At 44.2% G+C, this 21,409-nt stretch overlaps 1 protein-coding gene across 1 annotated transcript in view; it reads right to left on the reverse strand.

Moving 5' to 3' along the window:
- Nucleotides 1-3,746: 3,746 nt before the first annotated feature.
- Nucleotides 3,747-21,409, reverse strand: part of pcf11 (PCF11 cleavage and polyadenylation factor subunit) — a 36,528-nt gene continuing 18,865 nt past the window's right edge. The window contains exons 10-22 of the mRNA XM_080781247.1: nt 20,765-21,059; nt 20,337-20,477; nt 18,612-19,060; nt 17,140-17,829; nt 16,717-16,926; nt 16,189-16,255; nt 15,948-16,073; nt 13,710-13,812; nt 12,732-12,915; nt 11,645-11,803; nt 10,363-10,455; nt 6,332-6,367; nt 3,747-4,735 (exon numbers count right to left, since the gene is read on the reverse strand). Of these exons, the coding sequence (XP_080637373.1) occupies nt 4,502-4,735; nt 6,332-6,367; nt 10,363-10,455; nt 11,645-11,803; nt 12,732-12,915; nt 13,710-13,812; nt 15,948-16,073; nt 16,189-16,255; nt 16,717-16,926; nt 17,140-17,829; nt 18,612-19,060; nt 20,337-20,477; nt 20,765-21,059 (2,787 nt within the window). The 3' untranslated portion in view covers nt 3,747-4,501. The remainder of the gene's footprint in view (nt 4,736-6,331; nt 6,368-10,362; nt 10,456-11,644; nt 11,804-12,731; nt 12,916-13,709; nt 13,813-15,947; nt 16,074-16,188; nt 16,256-16,716; nt 16,927-17,139; nt 17,830-18,611; nt 19,061-20,336; nt 20,478-20,764; nt 21,060-21,409) is intronic.

Genomic DNA, 21,409 nt, shown 5'->3' on the forward strand with positions numbered 1-21,409 from the left:
CAAAAATGATGAAAAACGACGTGCCATAGTATGCCGTACGATATGGGCTATAGCCCACGGTCCAAAATGATGAGAAACGAGGCTAACTTTTTTTTTTTTAATTTAAAAAAACATGGGCTATAACCCACCGTTTTTTTTTTTCATTTTTCATTTTTTTCAAATCCTCAAAAATGATGAAAAACGGCGTGCCATAGTATGCCGTACGATATGGGCTATAGCCCACCGTCCAAAATGATGAGAAACGAGGCTAACTTTTTTTTTCAAAATTTAAAAAAACATGGGCTATAACCCACCGTTTTTTTCATTTTTCATTTTTTTCAAATCCTCAAAAATGATGAAAAACGACGTGCCATAGTATGCCGTACGATATGGGCTATAGCCCACGGTCCAAAATGATGAGAAACGAGGCTAACTTTCTTTTTTCAAAATTTCAAAAAACATGGGCTATAACCCACCGTTTTTTTTCATTTTTCATTTTTTTCAAATCCTCAAAAATGATGAAAAACGACGTGCCATAGTATGCCGTACGATATGGGCTATAGCCCACGGTCCAAAATGATGAGAAACGAGGCTAACTTTTTTTTTCAAAATTTCAAAAAACATGGGCTATAACCCACCGTTTTTTTCATTTTTCATTTTTTTCAAATCCTCAAAAATGATGAAAAACGGCGTGCCATAGTATGCCGTACGATATGGGCTATAGCCCACGGTCCAAAATGATGAAAAACGAGGCTAACTTTTTTTTTCAAATTTTCAAAAAACATGGGCTATAACCCACCGTTTTTTTCATTTTTCATTTTTTTCAAATCCTCAAAAATGATGAAAAACGACGTGCCATAGTATGCCGTACGATATGGGCTATAGCCCACGGTCCAAAATGATGAGAAACGAGGCTAACTTTTTTTTTCAAAATTTCAAAAAACATGGGCTATAACCCACCGTTTTTTTTTTTCATTTTTCATTTTTTTCAAATCCTCAAAAATGATGAAAAACGGTGTGCCATAGTATGCCGTACGATATGGGCTATAGCCCACCGTCCAAAATGATGAGAAACGAGGCTAACTTTTTTTTTCAAAATTTAAAAAAACATGGGCTATAACCCACCGTTTTTTTCATTTTTCATTTTTTTCAAATCCTCAAAAATGATGAAAAACGGCGTGCCATAGTATGCCGTACGATATGGGCTATAGCCCACGGTCCAAAATGATGAGAAACGAGGCTAACTTTTTTTTTTTTAATTTAAAAAAACATGGGCTATAACCCACCGTTTTTTTCATTTTTCATTTTTTTCAAATCCTCAAAAATGATGAAAAACGGCGTGCCATAGTATGCCGTACGATATGGGCTATAGCCCACGGTCCAAAATGATGAAAAACGAGGCTAACTTTTTTTTTCAAATTTTCAAAAAACATGGGCTATAACCCACCGTTTTTTTCATTTTTCATTTTTTTCAAATCCTCAAAAATGATGAAAAACGACGTGCCATAGTATGCCGTACGATATGGGCTATAGCCCACGGTCCAAAATGATGAGAAACGAGGCTAACTTTTTTTTTCAAAATTTCAAAAAACATGGGCTATAACCCACCGTTTTTTTCATTTTTCATTTTTTTCAAATCCTCAAAAATGATGAAAAACGACGTGCCATAGTATGCCGTACGATATGGGCTATAGCCCACGGTCCAAAATGATGAGAAACGAGGCTAACTTTTTTTTTCAAAATTTCAAAAAACATGGGCTATAACCCACCGTTTTTTTCATTTTTCATTTTTTTCAAATCCTCAAAAATGATGAAAAACGACGTGCCATAGTATGCCGTACGATATGGGCTATAGCCCACGGTCCAAAATGATGAGAAACGAGGCTAACTTTTTTTTTTCAAAATTTCAAAAAACATGGGCTATAACCCACCGTTTTTTTCATTTTTCATTTTTTTCAAATCCTCAAAAATGATGAAAAACGGCGTGCCATAGTATGCCGTACGATATGGGCTATAGCCCATGGTCCAAAATGATGAAAAACGAGGCTAACTTTTTTTTTCAAATTTTCAAAAAACATGGGCTATAACCCACCGTTTTTTTCATTTTTCATTTTTTTCAAATCCTCAAAAATGATGAAAAACGACGTGCCATAGTATGCCGTACGATATGGGCTATAGCCCACGGTCCAAAATGATGAGAAACGAGGCTAACTTTTTTTTTTTAAATTTCAAAAAACATGGGCTATAACCCACCGTTTTTTTTTTTCATTTTTCATTTTTTTCAAATCCTCAAAAATGATGAAAAACGGCGTGCCATAGTATGCCGTACGATATGGGCTATAGCCCACCGTCCAAAATGATGAGAAACGAGGCTAACTTTTTTTTTCAAAATTTAAAAAAACATGGGCTATAACCCACCGTTTTTTTCATTTTTCATTTTTTTCAAATCCTCAAAAATGATGAAAAACGGCGTGCCATAGTATGCCGTACGATATGGGCTATAGCCCACGGTCCAAAATGATGAGAAACGAGGCTAACTTTTTTTTTTTTTATTTAAAAAAACATGGGCTATAACACACCGTTTTTTTCATTTTTCATTTTTTTCAAATCCTCAAAAATGATGAAAAACGGCGCGCTATAGTATGCCGTACGCCCCGTACCATATAGGCTATAGCCATGTGCTCATGTACCCCCTGTCTATTAGGTCAGAAAAGTAATATTTAAACAGTAAATAAGACATTTTTGGCGAATGCAATGTAGTCTATATGTTTTGTGGGAGTGTGCAGGTTTTATTTTGCATAGAGAGATGTGTGGTGGAAGTGTGGTTTGGTCGGAGATAGAGCACGAATGAACGGCCATGTGCTCATTTAAATCAATCAATCAATAGATTTAGTTAAGCATACTGGCATTTCTTCGTAAATACATACTGTAGGCTAATGGACATAGTCCATTCAGTCTCCATAACAATGACAAAATGATTTTACTGTATGCTATAAAGAAAAAAGGTTTGTATGCAAAAGTAGTAGTAGTGCAGTGTTTAAACTTTGTAACCAATAAAAAATAACTATTGTAGACCATAAAACATTGATCTCATTTGAGGATGGATGTATGGAACTGTGTGTGCTGGTGCCTCCTTGTGGCACAGCTGAGTAACATATTAGTGGATGTCAGCTAATATTGTTACATCAATGTTTGCAAAGAAACACCGTTTGTTGTGTCTGTATCAATAAAAGGTGTTTTTATTTTTTATCAACTTTGTAGAATGTAATTTCATGTATAAATCCATCCTGTGTGTGTGTGTGTATGTATGATGTGATTGTGAAGGTTTTACAATAATGTTAAGCGTTATAATAACAAAGTGAGATCAAGGTTCTTTATTAGTTGTATACTGTAGATTGCAGTCTCACACACACTGTGTACATTTTTTTCAAATCCTCAAAATGATGAAAAACGGCACGCTATAGTATGCCGTACGATATGGGCTATAGCCCATGGTCCAAAATGATGAGAAACGAGGCTAACTTTTTTTTTCAAAATTTCAAAAAACATGGGCTATAACCCACCGTTTTTGGTGGGTTTTTTGGTGGGACCAGAGCTCCCTGCATTAGGGCTATGGACCAGAGCTCCCTGCATTAGGGCTATGGCTGAGAGGCTAAATGTCATCAAATGGTGGTCCGTGGCTCAGATGCAGAATACATAAATAAAGGACCACCTATAATATGAACCTGTTCTAGACATTTAAAGAGTCAAAAGCAGACGGGTTGTATTTCAGGTTTTTAATCAGCATGAATGAATCTAGACAAACAGAAACAACCAATAGGCTACAGTTATATTCATTCAACCCACTTTATTAAATTGAACAAAAAGCTAAACTTTAAACGTCACCAAAACACAAAACACTTTGTGAAAAAATGTCATTTTTATTGAGCGATTTTCTTTGCAAAAAGAGGCAAAATCTGCTTTTCAAAGATCACTGAAACGCACAGAGCTGGTTAGAAAACCCGTAACGGATCAATATGGACACAGAGTTGGTTAGAAAACCCGGAGCGGATCATATGGACAGTCTTACCTACTGAACCAACGAGACCACTCGCCCAAAACAACCGACCAATCAGGTACAGGTGACCCCCCGAGACACCCCCCCCCCCCCAAAAACAACCGACCAATCAGGTACACGAGACCCCCCAAAACAACCAACCAAGAAGTTACACGAGACCACCCCCCCCAAAATACTTTAATTCATAAATTAAATGTTTTACATTCAAGCCTCAAAAAAAACAAACTTCGTTTAGTTTAGTTTCTCCATTTCCATTTTCTTTTTTATTTACAAAAAAGTCAAACCTGAAAAAAAGTCATCAAGGTTTTTAGTCCAAAAATACTAGAATGTATTTATTTTGATGTATTTTTTGTTCTGAGGAAAAAAAAAACTCAGATTAAAAAAATATTTTCTTTTTTTTCTTCTTCCAACGAAAAAAACAAAAAACAAAGATGGCACAACAGGAAACAGGAGGCTGGTTTCCTGTTAAAGTCCCGCCTCCTCCGCCGCCGCCTCCTCCTCCTCTTCCTCCTCCTCCTCCACTATTTCCTGTTTGATCTCCTTAACCCCGCCCCCTTCTTCCTCCGCCTCCGCTTCCTCTTCCTGCTTGCCGGCGAACTGGCAGGAAGAGGGGGGCGTGTCTTCCTGTTTGAAGGCGGACAGAGGATGCTGATTGGAGGCTGTGCTGGGGGAGGGCGTGGCTTCCCCGAACGAACAGGTCTGGAAAACATTGTTCAAAATTGTTGTAATTATTCAACAGATTTAAAACATTACTGAAAATATCCCTGGTACAACATTTTGTTCAGATGGGGGTCCGCAGCCAAATACAGATAATTCTGGGGGTCCTTGACATGAAAAAGGTTGAGCACCACCGATATAGAAACATGCGATCTTCAGAAAACTATCAGGATTTAGAAGCCTTGTTTTAATCGACCTCAGTCCAAAATGGGTTAAAATATATATTTATTTGCTATGTACACACTACACAGTCTGTTTGTTGCCTCTCGCAATGTTCAAATACTTCCGTCGTACAGTCTGGAGCGAAGGAAGCTCTGATCATGAGTCAAATATAAATGCTTCCGTCATACAGTCTGGAGCAAAGGAAGCTCTGATCATGAGTCAAATATAAATGCTTCCGTCATACAGTCTGGAGCAACGGAAGCTCTGATCATGAGTAAAATATAAATGCTTCCGTCATACAGTCTGGAGCAACGGAATCTCTGATCATGAGTAAAATATAAATGCTTCCGTCATACAGTCTGGAGCAACGGAAGCTCTGATCATGAGTAAAATATAAATGCTTCCGTCATACAGTCTGGAGCAACGGAAGCTCTGATCATGAGTAAAATATAAATGCTTCCGTCATACAGTCTGGAGCAACGGAATCTCTGATCATGAGTAAAATATAAATGCTTCCGTCATACAGTCTGGAGCAACGGAAGCTCTGATCATGAGTAAAATATAAATGCTTCCGTCATACAGTCTGGAGCAACGGAATCTCTGATCATGAGTAAAATATAAATGCTTCCGTCATACAGTCTGGAGCAACGGAAGCTCTGATCATGAGTAAAATATAAATGCTTCTGTCATACAGTCTGGAGCAATGGAAGCTCTGATCATGAGTCAAATATAAATGCTTCCGTCGTACAGTCTGGAGCAACGGAAGCTCTGATCATGAGTCAAATATAAATGCTTCCGTCATACAGTCTGGAGCAACGGAAGCTCTGATCACGTGTAAAATATAAATGCTTCCGTCATACACTCTGGAGCAACGGAAGCTCTGATCATGAGTAAAATATAAATGCTTCCGTCATACAGTCTGGAGCAACGGAAGCTCAGATCATGAGTAAAATATAAATGCTTCCGTCATACAGTCTGGAGCAACGGAAGCTCTGATCATGAGTAAAATATAAATGCTTCCGTCATACAGTCTGGAGCAACGGAATCTCTGATCATGAGTCAAATATAAATGCTTCCGTCATACAGTCTGGAGCAACGGAAGCTCTGATCATGAGTAAAATATAAATGCTTCTGTCATACAGTCTGGAGCAATGGAAGCTCTGATCATGAGTCAAATATAAATGCTTCCGTCGTACAGTCTGGAGCAACGGAAGCTCTGATCATGAGTAAAATATAAATGCTTCCGTCATACAGTCTGGAGCAACGGAAGCTCTGATCATGAGTAAAATATAAAGCGAAAGTGGAGCCTCCTCCCCACTTCCATTTTGTCTTTACAGTCGTGCAACTTTATCCTGTGTGTAGTCGTGTAGAAGTGTGTACTTGTCGTGTAGAAGTGTGTACTTGTCGTGTACTTACATTCTTATAATCTTCATAACAGGAAGGATGATACGTCTGTGGACACAAAAAAAAGATCACGTCACACACCGCTCTCTGTGTGTGTGTGTGTGTGTGTGTGTGTGTGTGTGTGTTGTGTGTGCGCGCACGTGCATGCGTGTGAGACAGCTAATGTTATACTTTAGCTGTTGAAAAATAGCACATCTACAAGCTCATAGCTCATATTCTTTCAGAGCAAACATTTTTAACTAAAATCTTTCCTTCTGGGAGGGGTATCCCTGGAACCACATATTTTCAGATGGGGTCGGCGGACAATTACAGATAATTTTGGGGGTCCTTGACATGAAAATGTTTGAGAACCACTGATATAGAAACATCAGTTTTTCAGAAAACTTTAGAAGGTATTTGTAGAATCGTCCTCAGGTCAGAATGGGTTAAAAAAAACCGACTGGACTGTTTCTCTACACAGTTCACCCTCTTCTCGTTCAGACGCCTCAGAGACCGTCTAGTCCACTCAAGGTTCAAGGTTAGCTTTATTGTCCCTTGCGGGAAATTGGTTCGCAGCCAGATCATAGTAAAAATACACACATAACAACATCCAATGCAAGACCAAGATCTAAGAACAGAGAATTCATGACGTTCAATAGTAGCAAAAGTCAGCTAAAGTGCATCAGTGGGCAGTATGTGTACAAATAGGCAAGAATTAAGTGCTATTTGCTGTTCGGCAGTTGAATAGCAGCCGGGAAAAAAGGATAGTTTGAACCGATTAGTCTTTGTGGTGGAGAGCACCCTCAGACCACTCGGACACGAGTAGTGATTTATCAACCGTGCGTACGCCAAAATATGGGTGCACGCCGAAATTGCCGACATTTTCGACATTTACCATTTCCGGCAAAGCTTGAAATTGAACTTGACAACGTTCAAAACCCACGTCTGCTCGGCAGCTGGCTTACGCTGTTTTTCTGTCGTACACAAGCGGAGCAGCCTTGTCTGAACTGCTGACATGCTGTCACAGGCATCTAAACATATGTTTTCAATCCTAAAATGTTAATATAAAACAGTATGTGTATGTAAAAAACAAAAGAGAGATTTCCAACTTTACAAGTAATTAAAATCGCACGATTAAAAACAATATAACATGTTTACAATGTATTAGTTTGTGCTTAATCAAACTGCTTTACTGGCCTTGTTATGCAAGCGCACTTGTGAGATGATTTTGGAGCGCATGCGGTGATGCGGCATATGTGATTATGATATTATAAAAAAAAGGCATAAATGGACTGCACACCTTTATTTCCAAGTGACAATGACAAGCATACAGCTTGCCTATTTGTAGTAAGTACTAGCAGGCTATAGGCGTAAGGGGCTTAATCATTCACCATTTAAATAAGTGCTTAGACAGGTTTTGACAGTTTTGACAGTTCAGATAAAAGCGAGATCATTTTCGGGGGTCGGGAGGACGGGACCGCGGCGTGCGTCGCCAACACATACCAGCACACATGCAAGCGGCAAGCCTTCATCCATATGTTTATGATTCGTTCATCAATGATCAAATCACTACATAAACGTTGATTATGACTGCCTTGACGACATGATAGCCTATCATGCAGGCATCACTGAGTCACCCACAGGACTTTAATATCACAGCAGTGCGCAGTATCACCCCTTCGCCGTGCACTGCGCACAAATGGGTAAAATATATATCGGCCAGCCTACAAACTAATTCCATTCATGGCGATGCGATGTCGATGTACGTGTCATGTAGGTGCGTGCGTGGACACGACAGCAAGGCAAGCGAGGTGAGAGGGAAACAGACAGGGTAGGCCTACAACTTTATTTAATTCATGCAGGTGTTCGTTCTTTATTTATTTAACAAGACACCAGTTAGTTGGGCTTGCAAGTTGCGTGTGCTTCTGTGTGTGTGTGTGTGTGTGTGTGTGTGTGTGTGTGAGAGAGAGGTGGGTGAGGCGGGCAGCAAGGCACGGGAGAAACCTTTTTTCCATGGTTTCCATGGTTCCCACAGGTCGTATTTCATGTGTTCAGTCGCAAAAACGAGGGCGAGGCTTGATTTCATAGGGCGTGCCAGATAGATTTCAGCCGTCACATTTATGAACGTCAGAACGAAATTAAGGAAGGATCAGCTGTTTGCGATCACTTTATAAATGCCGTGGCGACGTGGGTGTACTACAAAACCTGCACTCGAATCTGTGGCAGATTTTACACTCGATTGATAAATGAGGGCCAATGTGTGTGTGTGTGTGTGTGTGTGTGTGTGTGTGATGAGTGGTAGGGGCATCGCCCCTACCACTCATCATGAAGCTGGAGGCAGTCGGAGTAATGGCATTAGCCAAAGTACAACACTTATTCTCCAATGTTCCACGAAAGTCACTACGTGATTTGACTGACAAAACTGTACAGTTAGTGAGACAATGGACTGGCCTAACACACACACACACACAACACGTGACATTATATTCCACAGTAAAGGTGAGGGTGGTCCCCAATTTTGAATGGGTTTATATTGCTTCGCGTCTCTCTCATCTGTTTTATGCTGAACAATGATGACCAGTATGTGAGAAGGCTTGCTCGTTCTTCTCTTTTTTTGGACCTAAAAAGACGCAAGGTCCCCCTGGAGTGTGGTTCGGACTCTAGCTTCCTGGGCTTCAAGAGGAAACCCAATGGAAAGCTGGACAGTCGCTCTCCTGGCTTTGGTGTGTGTGTGGTCGGACTGGCCAGACCTAAATGACATGTGCTGCTGGGCTGACGTTACCCTGGAGCGGGTAGGGTCTAACTCTGAGGCAGAATGTAATATCTGACCCCAGTATCTCTGTCAGAGCGACTATGACTGTGTGTGGGAACGGAGCATCAACTTCCACTGACTAATGCCCGAGGTCGCCTCCTATGGGCGCAACAACAAAGACAGCGACAACATTGGACTGAGTTGAGATTCCTGCTGCGGACCATTCTGTCTCTAACTCTGTGTTCAACAATGTTGCCATTGATGAGTGCATTGTTGTTTTTACTTTGACAGCGAGATTACAGGTTCTACCTTCTAAACTTAATCTCTCCATCTGGTTTCCAGGCAATCATGCTCCTCACTGTATCCATCATGGCCATGAACAAATAGCTGAAACCATGTCTTAAATGGTTGCCATGTTTACAGGGGCCTTTACATATGTAGGCATGACAGAATAGTGGATTTTATATCGAAAGACATCTCTTCCATTTTCAGGTCCTCCATCATGCTTTATAAGCATTCTACTGTGAAGCCGAGGATGTTAAACCTGTGTAATGATGATTCTGTGTTCTCTAACATTTCAGCTAACACCCCTGATGTCATTGTTGTAAATGAAAACTATAGAGAGGTGTTCATTCTACAGCCCGGAACAAGCCTTTCTAAACAAAGTGCTGAAGTATCAGCAGCTAGTGCAGACCATCTCACAGCTAGGCTACAGATTTGATCTTTGGCAGCCTAGGGCATGTGCATAAGTTGAGGGGCTTACAAATGGCCGGCCTTTCCAAAAGGAGAACCAAGCAGTTAGCTCAGAGGTATTGCTCAGTTTCAGCCATTATAGGAAGCCGCTCAATTTGGAGGAGGCGTTGTTTCCTTTATCCATGATTTAGGTCTGCTGCCCTGTGTCAGCTGTCAGCTGTACTGTATGTAACGATGCTGTCCTGTGTCTGACATGTCAGCTGTACTGTATGTAACGATGCTGCCCTGTGTCCGACATGTCAGCTGTACTGTATGTAACGATGCTGTCCTGTGTCCGACATGTCAGCTGTACTGTATGTAACGATGCTGTCCTGTGTCCGACATGTCAGCTGTACTGTATGTAACGATGCCGCCCTGTGTCCGACATGTCAACTGTACTGTATGTAACCATGCTTTGCCGTCCATGCACGTTGTAACTGGCTGCTCTCCCACTGTCAAACTGCACTGGCAGTGTTTATGTCCTTTGTACAGTAACAAGGTATTCCTGTACTTCTCATTATGTGGACATAAATAAACATTTCAAATATGTGTGCGTGCGTGTGTGTGTGCGTGCACCTACCTTGTCATCCACTCTGATAGCGTTCTTCAGATGCCACTCCTCCTCCTCTTCCTCCCAGTACATCTCAAAGGGCTCTGCACAGATCTCACACGACTACACACACACACACACACAGTATCAGCAGCGGCCTTAACACAACCGATGGACCCACTTTGACTGTTAGACCTAGAATCACCAATCAATGTTCTCATCAAGATCATTGAACCAGTTGGACATTTACACATTCTGTCTCTTACTGTATCAATTACTGTCTCATACCATCACTGGACATTTACACATTCTGTCTCTTACTGTATCTTACTGTATCTATTACTGTCTCATACCATCACTGGACATTTACACATTCTGTCTCTTACTGTATTCATTACTGTCTCATACCATCACTGGACATTTAACACATTCTGTCTCTAGAGCGTTGCAGTCCCGCCCCCTGTCATGACGACGCCTGGCCCAGGAAATAATTCCCAATGCATTTTTCCCATAGACATTTCAAAACGTATTTATTTAAAGACCTTTTAATTAAGCGTCGTACGAAGCCAACTCGAGTCGTGACAAATCATGACAACAAACCAGGGAGGGCAGTCAGACAGATATTTAGTGAAGCCACTAAGGAAATCGGGACTTCCTGAAAGTTCATATAATGGACTGTTGTTTTTGGGCCCAACTTCACCTAGACTGTATTACCTTAATAAACATGGTCATGAATACTTTCTGCTTCCAGTCACTAGTTTAAAGTCTCATTTCTCATGTCATAATATTCTTTTTGGAAAGTTATGGTCCCATTTATTAAAAAAATGACCATAAAGTCGCGTATGTTCTGAGGGGCGTGGCTACCGTTACAGTCTATGAACGGAAGCCACCCCCTGTTCGAGTCAAAATAAAAACCAACGAAGAGTAAGGGGGGGGGGAAGTCCCGCCTCGTTGTCTGGGCCAGCCAACTGGCCAGCTGGGCCCAAACGGATCTAGAAATATGGCGACTTACAGTTTAAGGAATTACAGGCTTCATTTTACGTCCATGTTAGACCCGTGGAACGCTTTGTCCATATTCTTTACAGTCTATGCAACAAACACAATATTTTGGACCAAACCAAATAATTACAAAGAAAATAAAAGAAAATAAAAAGTGTTTTTTTTCTCCTCTCTGTTATAAAGTCCCTCGTCCACCACGTCCGTGGCAGCCTCGACGGAGCTGACGGGGTCTTTCTGTTTGGAGGTTAGTACTACAGTATAAATACAGTAGTATTAACGTTAGTACTACAGTATAAATATAGATATAAAGTACCTCGTCCACCACGTCCGTGGCAGCCTTGACGGAGCTGACGGGGTCTTTCTGCTTGGACGCCTCCTGAGTCTTCTGGACTTCCTCCTCGTTCACCTTCTCAAAGAACAGACTCTTGGAGCGTTCCTCCAGGTCGGCCACCTCCTCGAACTCGATCCAGTCCTGAACACGGTACAGAAAAACAATACGTTATTTAACTCGATCCAGTCCTGATTGAACACGGTACAGAAAAACAATACGTTATTTAACTCGATCCAGTCCTGAACACGGTACAGAAAAACAATAGGTTATTTAACTCGATCCAGTCCTGATTGAACACGGTACAGAAAAACAATAGGTTATTTAACTCGATCCAGTCCTGATTGAACACGGTACAGAAAAACAATACGTTATTTAACTCCCCTTTTGGTGTTGGCATTATGTGTTATGCTTTAGCTATTGTTGAAAAAAATTGCAGATCTACAAGCTCATAGCACGCCACCGAGTGGCGCGCTATGAGCTTGTAGGTCTGCTATTTTTGAAAAAAGAGCGACTGACATAGAAACATAGCTTTTTCAGAAAACTGTCAGGATGTAGATTTTTAGAATCTGATCTCGGGTCAAAAACAATACCGTGTGTGTGTGTGTGCGTGCTGTGTGTGTGACTGTGTGTGTGCGTGCGCCGTGCGGTGTGTGTGCGTGCGGTGTGTGTGTGTGCGGTGTGTGTGTGCGGTGTGTGTGCGTGCGGTGTGTGTGTGCGTGCGGTGTGTGTGTGTGTGTGTGCGTGCGGTGTGTGTGTGTGCGTGCGGTGTGTGTGTGTGTGTGTGTGCGTGCGGTGTGTGTGCGTGCGGTGTGTGTGTGCGTGCGGTGTGTGTGTGTGTGTGTGTGCGGTGTGTGCGTGCGGTGTGTGTGTGTGCGTGCGGTGTGTGTGTGCGGTGTGTGTGTGTGTGTGCGTGCGGTGTGTGTGTGCGTGCGGTGTGTGTGTGCGGTGTGTGTGTGTGTGTGCGGTGTGTGTGTGCGTGCGGTGTGTGTGTGTGTGTGTGTGCGTGCGGTGTGTGTGTGCGTGCGGTGTGTGTGTGCGGTGTGTGTGTGTGTGTGCGGTGTGTGCGTACCGTCAGGCTGTAGTACCACCTCCTGTGGGTGACCTTACGGCTGACGTCCTTCTCGGAGCGGTTGTGTCTGTAGTGCCAGTCCAGATGGTCGGCGTAGACATCGGTCTGAGACGCCGTGAACCTCATCCCGCACGAGTAGCACTGGATCCCTGTGTACAGCTTCACCACCACGGGCTCGTAGCGCCTGGCACGCACACACACACACACACACACACACGCACACACACACACACACACACACACAGTTAGACCTGAGGACGATTCTACAAATGCTTTCTACAGTTTTCTGAAAAACCGTCAGTCAGTGGTTCTCTAACTATTTCATGTCAAGGACCCCCAGAATTATCTGCATTTGGCCGCGGACCCCCATCTGAAGATACGTAGTTCCAGGAACCCTCCCAGAATGTCATTGTCAAAGTATTTGTATACTATGTGCAGTGAAAATAAATTGAATCTAATCTAATCTAGAAGAAGCAAAGATTTGAGTTTAAAAAATGTTCGCTCTGAAAGAATATACATTAAAAGATTTGCACTACATTTTCACGATTTTTCAAAAATAGCAAGACCTACAAGCTCATAGCGCGGCACTCGGTGCCGCGCTATGAGCTTGTAGATCTGCTATTTTTCAACAGCTTAAGCATAACATAACGCTTCTGGGTTCCCGCCCCCGGAGATGGGTTTAAAGGAAGTGATGTCATACTAACTGTTTGATGTTAACTCATTCATTAGTCTCACGTTGCCAGACTGTTGCCTCTCGCAATGTTCAAATGCTTCCTGTCGTACAGTCTGGAGCAACGGAAGCTCTGATCATGAGTCTAATATAAATGCTTCCTGTCGTACAGGAAGCTCTGATCATGAGTAAAATATAAATGCTTCTATCATACAGTCTGGAGCAACGGAAGCTCTGATCATGAGTAAAATATAAATGCTTCCTGTCGTACAGGAAGCTCTGATCATGAGTAAAATATAAATGCTTACTGTTTAAGGTCGTCCATGTTAAAGGAAGTGATGTCGGGGATGTTGTCGTCTAGCTCCTCCTCTTCCTCCTCCTCTTCCTCCACTGGAGCCGACGGAGAAGGATCTGGAACACAAAGGTCAAAGGTCAGAGGTCAAAGGTCAGCGTTAGGCCCTGTACACACATAGCAAACAAACATGCTGTCTGTGTTTCATGGCCGCCTCAATGCTTTTCCAATGGAAGTCACGTGGTTTGACCAAACACTTGTGTGTGATGGGGGGGAGGGGGGCAATACATAAATATATCCCATACAATCAGTCCAGGGCTGCTGCTCTGTCTCTCTGTGACATCATATGAAAGAGTGACCCAGGCCTGCCAGGTCTCACCCTTTGAGAGTGAGAGTCACACCATTGGACTTTTTACCTCGTCGCAACACGCCACACATGGGGCATAAAATGTGCCAAAAAAAGCCACGCCAGATCTATTGTCTCAGCGGCTCCATTGTCTCCGCGGCTCTGTCGCGTAATAACTTGCGCCCATGTGTGCGTCCTCAGAAACGGTAAAGTAGCCGATCTGCATACACTGACACCGAGCAAGACAGGTCAGGAACGCCCCAAAAAACGTCACATCCGGTTTTAGCCCGGGGTAAGAATGTTCTATGGCTGCCAATGCAACTCGGTCCAATCCTTAACCCATTCTGACCGGGCACCCATTTTGGTGTTGGCATCATGTTATGCTTTAGCTATTGAAAAATAGCAGATCTACAAGCTCATATCGCGCCACCGAGTGGCGCGATACGAGCTTGTAGGTCTGCTATTTTTGAAAAATCGAAGAACGACTGACATTTTTCTAGAATCTGATCTCAGGTCAGAATGGGTTAATCACATACGGACAAACATCCATGCCGATAATATCTAACATGGAGGTATACGTGTGCCTTTGTCCACGGGGCAACAGATCTTTCAACGTATGGCATTAAAATACGTGTGATAATAATCGCTACTCTGCGCAATGTTGTTTTGAAAATGCCGCAAATTGCACTGCAGTGAACGAGAGCAAATCACAACTTCCCCCGGGGGGGGTGGGGGGGGGGGGCGGAGTCAAGGGCTTGACGCGCCTCGGTGTCAGTGTATGAGAGAATGCAGCGCTGTTAACCCATTCTGAACGGGAACCCATTTTGGTGTCAGCATCATGTTATGCTTTAGCCGTTGAAAAATAGCAGACCTACAAGCTCGTAGCGCGCCACCGAGTGGCGCGCTACGAGCTTGTAGGTCTGCTATTTTTGAATAATCGAAGAACGACTGACATTTTTAGAATCTGATCTCAGGTCAGAATGGGTTAATCAGACCCAGTGTGTGTCCAGTGGAAACCTCGTATGAATCTGATCTCAGGTCAGAATGGGTTAATCAGACCAGTGTGTGTCCAGTGGAAACCTTGTATGAATCTGATCTCAGGACAGAATGGGTTAAATGCAGTAGGAGGGTAACCAGTGGACCACCAACCCATCAGCAGGTCCCTGACTAGACTGTGACGCATGGAGGACCACCAACCCATCAGCAGGTCCCTGACTAGACTGTGACGCATGGAGGACCACCAACCCATCAGCAGGTCCCTGACTAGACTGTGACGCATGGAGGACCACCAACCCATCAGCAGGTCCCTGACTAGACTGTGACGCATGGAGGACCACCAACCCATCAGCAGGTCCCTGACTAGACTGTGACGCATGGAGGACCACCAACCCATCAGCAGGTCCCTGACTAGACTGTGACGCATGGAGGACCACCAACCCATCAGCAGGTCCCTGACTAGACTGTGACGCATGGCAATGAGCCACGCTGAGTATAGTAGTGACATCATGGAAGACAACAGCCTCCACAACAAGTGAGTATCTCTCTTCCATCTCTGGTGTGTTGTGTCTCTTGTGCGAGAGGAACGGTGCCATTATAGGGGCAAAGTTGAGTCCTCTGTGGCAGCAGTGGCCGAACGGTTTGCGGAGCGGTCTTGATATCGGAAGGTCGCTAGTTCGTTTCCCCGGACCGGCACGTTAAAATGACCACCGCTGAAGTGCCCTTGGACAAGGCATTGAACCCCTACCATGAAATGTTCTATGAGTAGGGCCTGGCTGTAAACAAGTTCTTGAGCTTAGTCCAGTTACCCTGGGTAAACATGGTACCTTTCCTTTTTGTGTGTGTGTGTGTGTGTGTGTGTGTGTGTGTGTGTGTGTGTGTGTGTGTGTGTGTGTGTGTACGTGCACTCACCCGTGCTCCCAGCTGTGTGTGTGGGGGGCGCGGCAGCGGGGATGATTCCAGTGTTGATCAGTTTAGTGAGAAGTTCATTCACGTCCATCTGACCGAAGTGACTGTCTGGAGCCACCGGGGGTGCCACTGAGAACACATTAAGATATACTGAAGTGATTGTCTGGAGCCACCGGGGGGCGCAATAATAATAATACCAATACTGATAATAATAATAACAATAGTAATAATAGTAATAAGTTACCTGTCTGGGGGAAAGGCACAGTGTTCTGAGGCAGGAAGGCCTGAGTCATGTTAGGTACCATGTTGACCTGGAACACAACAACAAAGAATGTTTAGTCATGTTTAGTTTAGTACAGGTAGAGGTTTAGTTTAGTACAGGTAGAGGTTTAGTTTAGTACAGGTAGATGTTTACTTTAGTACAGGTAGAGGTTTAGTTTAGTACAGGTAGATGTTTACTTTAGTACAGGTAGAGGTTTAGTTTAGTACAGGTAGAGGTTTAGTTTAGTACAGGTAGATGTTTAGTTTAGTACAGGTAGATGTTTACTTTAGTACAGGTAGAGGTTTAGTTTAGTACAGGTAGATGTTTAGTTTAGTACAGGTAGATGTTTACTTTAGTACAGGTAGAGGTTTAGTTTAGTACAGGTAGAGGTTTAGTTTAGTACAGGTAGATGTTTAGTTTAGTACAGGTAGATGTTTAGTTTAGTACAGGTAGATGTTTAGTTTAACGGTTTAGGATAAAACTGTTTGAGACAGACAGGCTGACAGGTACCTGCTGGGGGGGTCCAGGGTTGTAGAATCCAGGTCCAGTGGGGCCAGGGAAGGGTTGGTACTGGAGTCCCGGCATGGAGCTGAAGGGACCCGGGCCGGGCCCACCCATGGGAGGACCGCCCATGGGTCCACCCATGGGACCCATGGGGGGTCCAGAGGGGAATCTGGGCGGAGGTTGTTCAAAGTGCATGACCATTGGCTGATGGAAGGGCTGTTGAAACCAGGAGGATGTTAGGAGACGGTTTGACGTTACTGTGTGTGAGCTAGCTAGCTAACGTTAGCTATGGTTTTTGTCTTTTAACCTGTAGCACTAGCTAGCTATACTCAGGCAAATATTGAAGTTATTAAAAAAGAGGCTCCATCATTGCCGTAGGGAAAAAATAAATATATAATTCTATATATATGACAGATAGAAGAGACCTACCTGCTGTTGGTGATTGGCCATGTCGAACCTCAGTCCCGGCCCTGCCATTGGTCCAGGCTGACCCGGTCCCTCAAACATCATTGGTCCAGGCTGACCCGGTCCCTCAAACCTCATTGGCTGAGGCTGATTTGGGGCCTCAAACCTCATTGGCTGAGGCTGATTTGGGGCCTCAAACCTCATTGGCCCAGGCTGATTTGGGGCCTCAAACCTCATTGGCTGAGGCTGATTTGGGGGATCAAACCTCATTGGCCCAGGCTGACCTGGTCCATCGAACCTCATTGGCTGATTGGGCCCCTCAAACCTCATTGGTCCGGGGTGATTGGGCCCCTCAAACCTCATTGGTCCGGGCTGCACGGGTCCATCGAACCTAATTGGTCCAGGCCCCATGTGGGCGGGCCCGTCAAAGCGCTGCATGGGGGGGCGGTGCTGCTGGAAGCGTCTCATTGGTCCGTCAAAGTGCTCGTCAAACCGCCGGGGCTGCTGCTGTCCAACGAGAGGACGGGGCGGTCCGTCAAAGCCTCTCATTGGCCCGTGGTGGTGGGGGAGGGGCTCGTCGAACCTCCCTCCCCCTCCCCCTCCTCCTCCTTGCTGGGGGGGGTGTGACGGCCCGTTGTCATAGTGATGGGCAGGGGGGCGTGGCCTGGGGGGGAGGGGGGTGTGGGGGACGACCGGAGGGGAGGAGCCTCGAACCTGCACAACCAATCAGAATCATCAGTATCAGCCTTATATTTATTGATGCATAGGACGTGTGTAGTTATAGGACGCCACCTTGACATATATGCCCTTATAAGGACAAGGTTCAAGGTTCAAGTTTATTTAGTGTCCCCGAAGGGCAAATTGTGTTGCAGCAAAGACAGTACATTAAACAAAGAATGAATCAGTTCACATAGCAGATACCAGAGTACAGAGGTGCACACAACCATTAAAGTGCGTTATAGTGCTATGCGATGGGTCATAAAAGTGCATGTGCATAGACATTAGGCACGAGATAATACAGTAAAAAGTGCTCATCATAAGGTTATATCCTCGGTCTACCCACAGCAGCATTCAGTGTGTGAATAGAGAGACCGGGACAAAGGAATGTTTGTGCCTGTTTTTTGTGGCAGAATAAGGGGCTCGCAAGCGAAGGCCGGATGGGAGAAGGATGTACTCTCCGTGTAGAGGCTGAGCAGCATCAGATCGGATACACAGGGCTTTGTTAAGTAACTGTTTCTTAAAGATCTGGTCTAGGCCGTTCATTTGTGAGCCAATGATTTTTGAGGCCACTTTTACAATTTTCCCTAGGGAATTTTTGTCTCTGATGCAGAGATTGCCATACCAACAGATAATGGAGAAAGAAATGACGGACTCGATGTAGGCACTGTAAAACACTTTCATCAGAGTCTTGTCAACATTGAGGCAGTACAGGCGTTGTTGACCTTTTTTATGCATCACATTCACATCAGTATTTAGGTCGAATTTCACGACGTTACCTTGAGGATGGAGCGAGGTAGAGGAGCAGGAGGAAGAGGCGTGGCCTCCATCATGTCAGGGTGAGGATGATGATGGTGGTGGTGATGGTGAGGAAGGTGAGGAAGGCTGGCCGACGTCTCCATGTCGTCAGAGTGGACGCTGTTGGGGCTCTCGAAGCGCGGCGCGGGACTCAGACCGCCCGAGTCCGTCTGCAGCGGGGACAACCGCTCCCGCTCGAACGCCAGGGGCGAGGGGCCGCGTTGCAGGGGGGGGCCCGCCACGGGAGGGGGGGGCACCGCCACGGGGGGGCTGGGACACTTCCTGGGGGGAGGGGGCGGCGGCGGGGTGTGGTGGGGGGGCGGTAGCCTGCGGGACAGAGGCGCGTCGTAGCCGCTGCGCTCTCTCTTCCCTCCCGAGCGCTCCTCGTAGCGCTGGGGCTCTGAGAGGGGAGACGTCCACTCCCTCTCCGCTGAAATATATAAATAAATACATTAATATATATATAAATATATATATATATATATACACACACACACATACAGGGGAGACGTCCACTCCCTCTCCGCTGAAATACATTAAAAAATACATTAATATATATATAAATATATATACACACACATACAGGGGAGACGTCCACTCCCTCTCCGCTGAAATACATCAATACATACATTAATATATATATAAATATATACACACAAAAATATATTTATACACAGATACAGAATAGACGTCCACTCCCTCTCCGCTGAAATACATTATTAAATATATATATACATATACACAGTGGCCTTTTGGAAAAGTGCTGTTTAAGAGGCCAAAAGGAAGTTGCATAAAGTGATGCATACAGTAGTAAAAAAAAAAGACAGAGCACTTTTGCTACATTTACTGCCTATAAGAAATAAAACCAAACGCTTTCTGTAGAAAGGTGGCCTAAATATAGTGGAGTGCAGTACTTAGTTTAGATCTCATCAAATTCTTCTTCATTGAAAAAAAATTCAAACATAAGTTTAGGACCCACTTAATTGACCGGATCACTTAATTATTATTTCTTTGTATCATCTATTCTTTTCTCTAATCATGTAGATAACTAATCATGTTCTTGTTGTGTTTTGTTTTGTTGTTTTGCTCATGTTTTATATACTGCAATAATGTATAATCTATATCTATATATGTACAATGTTTCATTATAATTTATATAGGTATAAGCCCCTTGGGTTTTTTGCCTCGGCCTAGCACTTTACCCTTCTTATATTTATATGTTCACTGTGTTGTTTTTATACTGTGCTGAATAAATAAATACAGATACAAAATTAGTCCTACAACTACAACCTATCTCAAAGCCTCACCCTAAATCTAACCTCCCACGGGGCAGCACACCTAAACCTAACCTTAACCCATTCTGAACGGGAACCCGTTTTGGTGTTAGCATCATGTTATGTTTTAGCTATTGAAAAATAGCAGATCTACAAGCTCGGCGCGCTACGAGCTTGTAGGTCTGCTATTTTTGAAAAATCGAAGAAGGACTGACATTTTTAGAATCTGATCTCAGGTCAGAATGGGTTAATGAGACCAGTGTGTATCCAGTGGAAACCTCGTATGAATCTGATCTCAGGTCAGAATGGGTTAACCCATGTCTAACCAATGACTAGTCTAAACTAAGTCTGCACCCCCATGGGGTGGCCTAGCCAGCCTCCAGACCTTAGTATAAAACTAGTGAACTAGTTGTAGTTAATGGTTTGACTAACCAGTATCCCGTAGGTCAGCCTTACGTCTGAATCGAGGGAGGCTCTGTAAGGCTTTACGACTGGAAGGGAAGTCCTTCCCATGGTTGTACTCCTCAATCATCGGAGTGTGAAGTTCCTCTCTCTCTTTGCTGCTCCTCTCTCCTACAGGAGCACACACACACACACACACACACACACACACACACACACACACACACACACACACTTTACAATGTAGTAGATATCTTAATACTGAGACTCAAGGCCAATTCATAGTCCAGACCACCGAAAACTACAACATGACGTCACTGAGCCGCGGTGGTAAGAGACTCACCGCTCACCCAAACACACCTCTCTGTTTTCACTAAAACTACAACATGACGTCACTGAGCCGCTGGGCGTTCGAGCATCCTATCCACTCTCTCTCTCTGGGCGTTCGAGCATCCTACCTGTTCTGTCTCTCTCTCTGGATGTTCGAGCAGCGGCCTCTGGCTCCTCCTCCTCGTCATCAGGCTCCTCCTCCCCGGCGCTGCAGCGCTGCGGCGCCCCCTGGTGTTGGGAGGCCAGCTGCGTCCTCCTCAGCTTGGACTTGTGCTGGTAGTAGAGCGTCTGGGAGGAGGGGCTAGCGCCGGGGGGCGGAGCCATCTTCTTCTCCTCGCGGTATTGGAAGAGCTGTTTGATCTGATGAGCCACATTCAGGAAGTCCTCCTGAGAGATCTCACCGCTCTCTAGACGCCTCGACGCCTGAAACATTAACACATTACAACTATTATTATTACTACTATTACTACAACTATTACTACTATTACTAGTCCTCCTGGGAGATCTCATCGCTCTCCAGACACCTCGACGCCTGGACAACAACAAGGTGTTTCTAACAGGACAACAACAAGGTGTTTCTAACAGGACAACAAGGTGTTTCTAACAGGACAACAACAAGGTGTTTCTAACAGGACAACAACAAGGTGTTTCTAACAGGACAAGAACAAGGTGTTTCTAACAGGACAACAACAAGGTGTTTCTAACAGGACAACAACAAGGTGTTTCTAACAGGACAAGAACAAGGTGTTTCTAACAGGACAACAACAAGGTGT

Source organism: Protomyctophum bolini (genome assembly GCF_963924005.1).
Source record: "Protomyctophum bolini genome assembly, chromosome: 13".
Classification (NCBI taxonomy): domain Eukaryota; kingdom Metazoa; phylum Chordata; class Actinopteri; order Myctophiformes; family Myctophidae; genus Protomyctophum; species Protomyctophum bolini.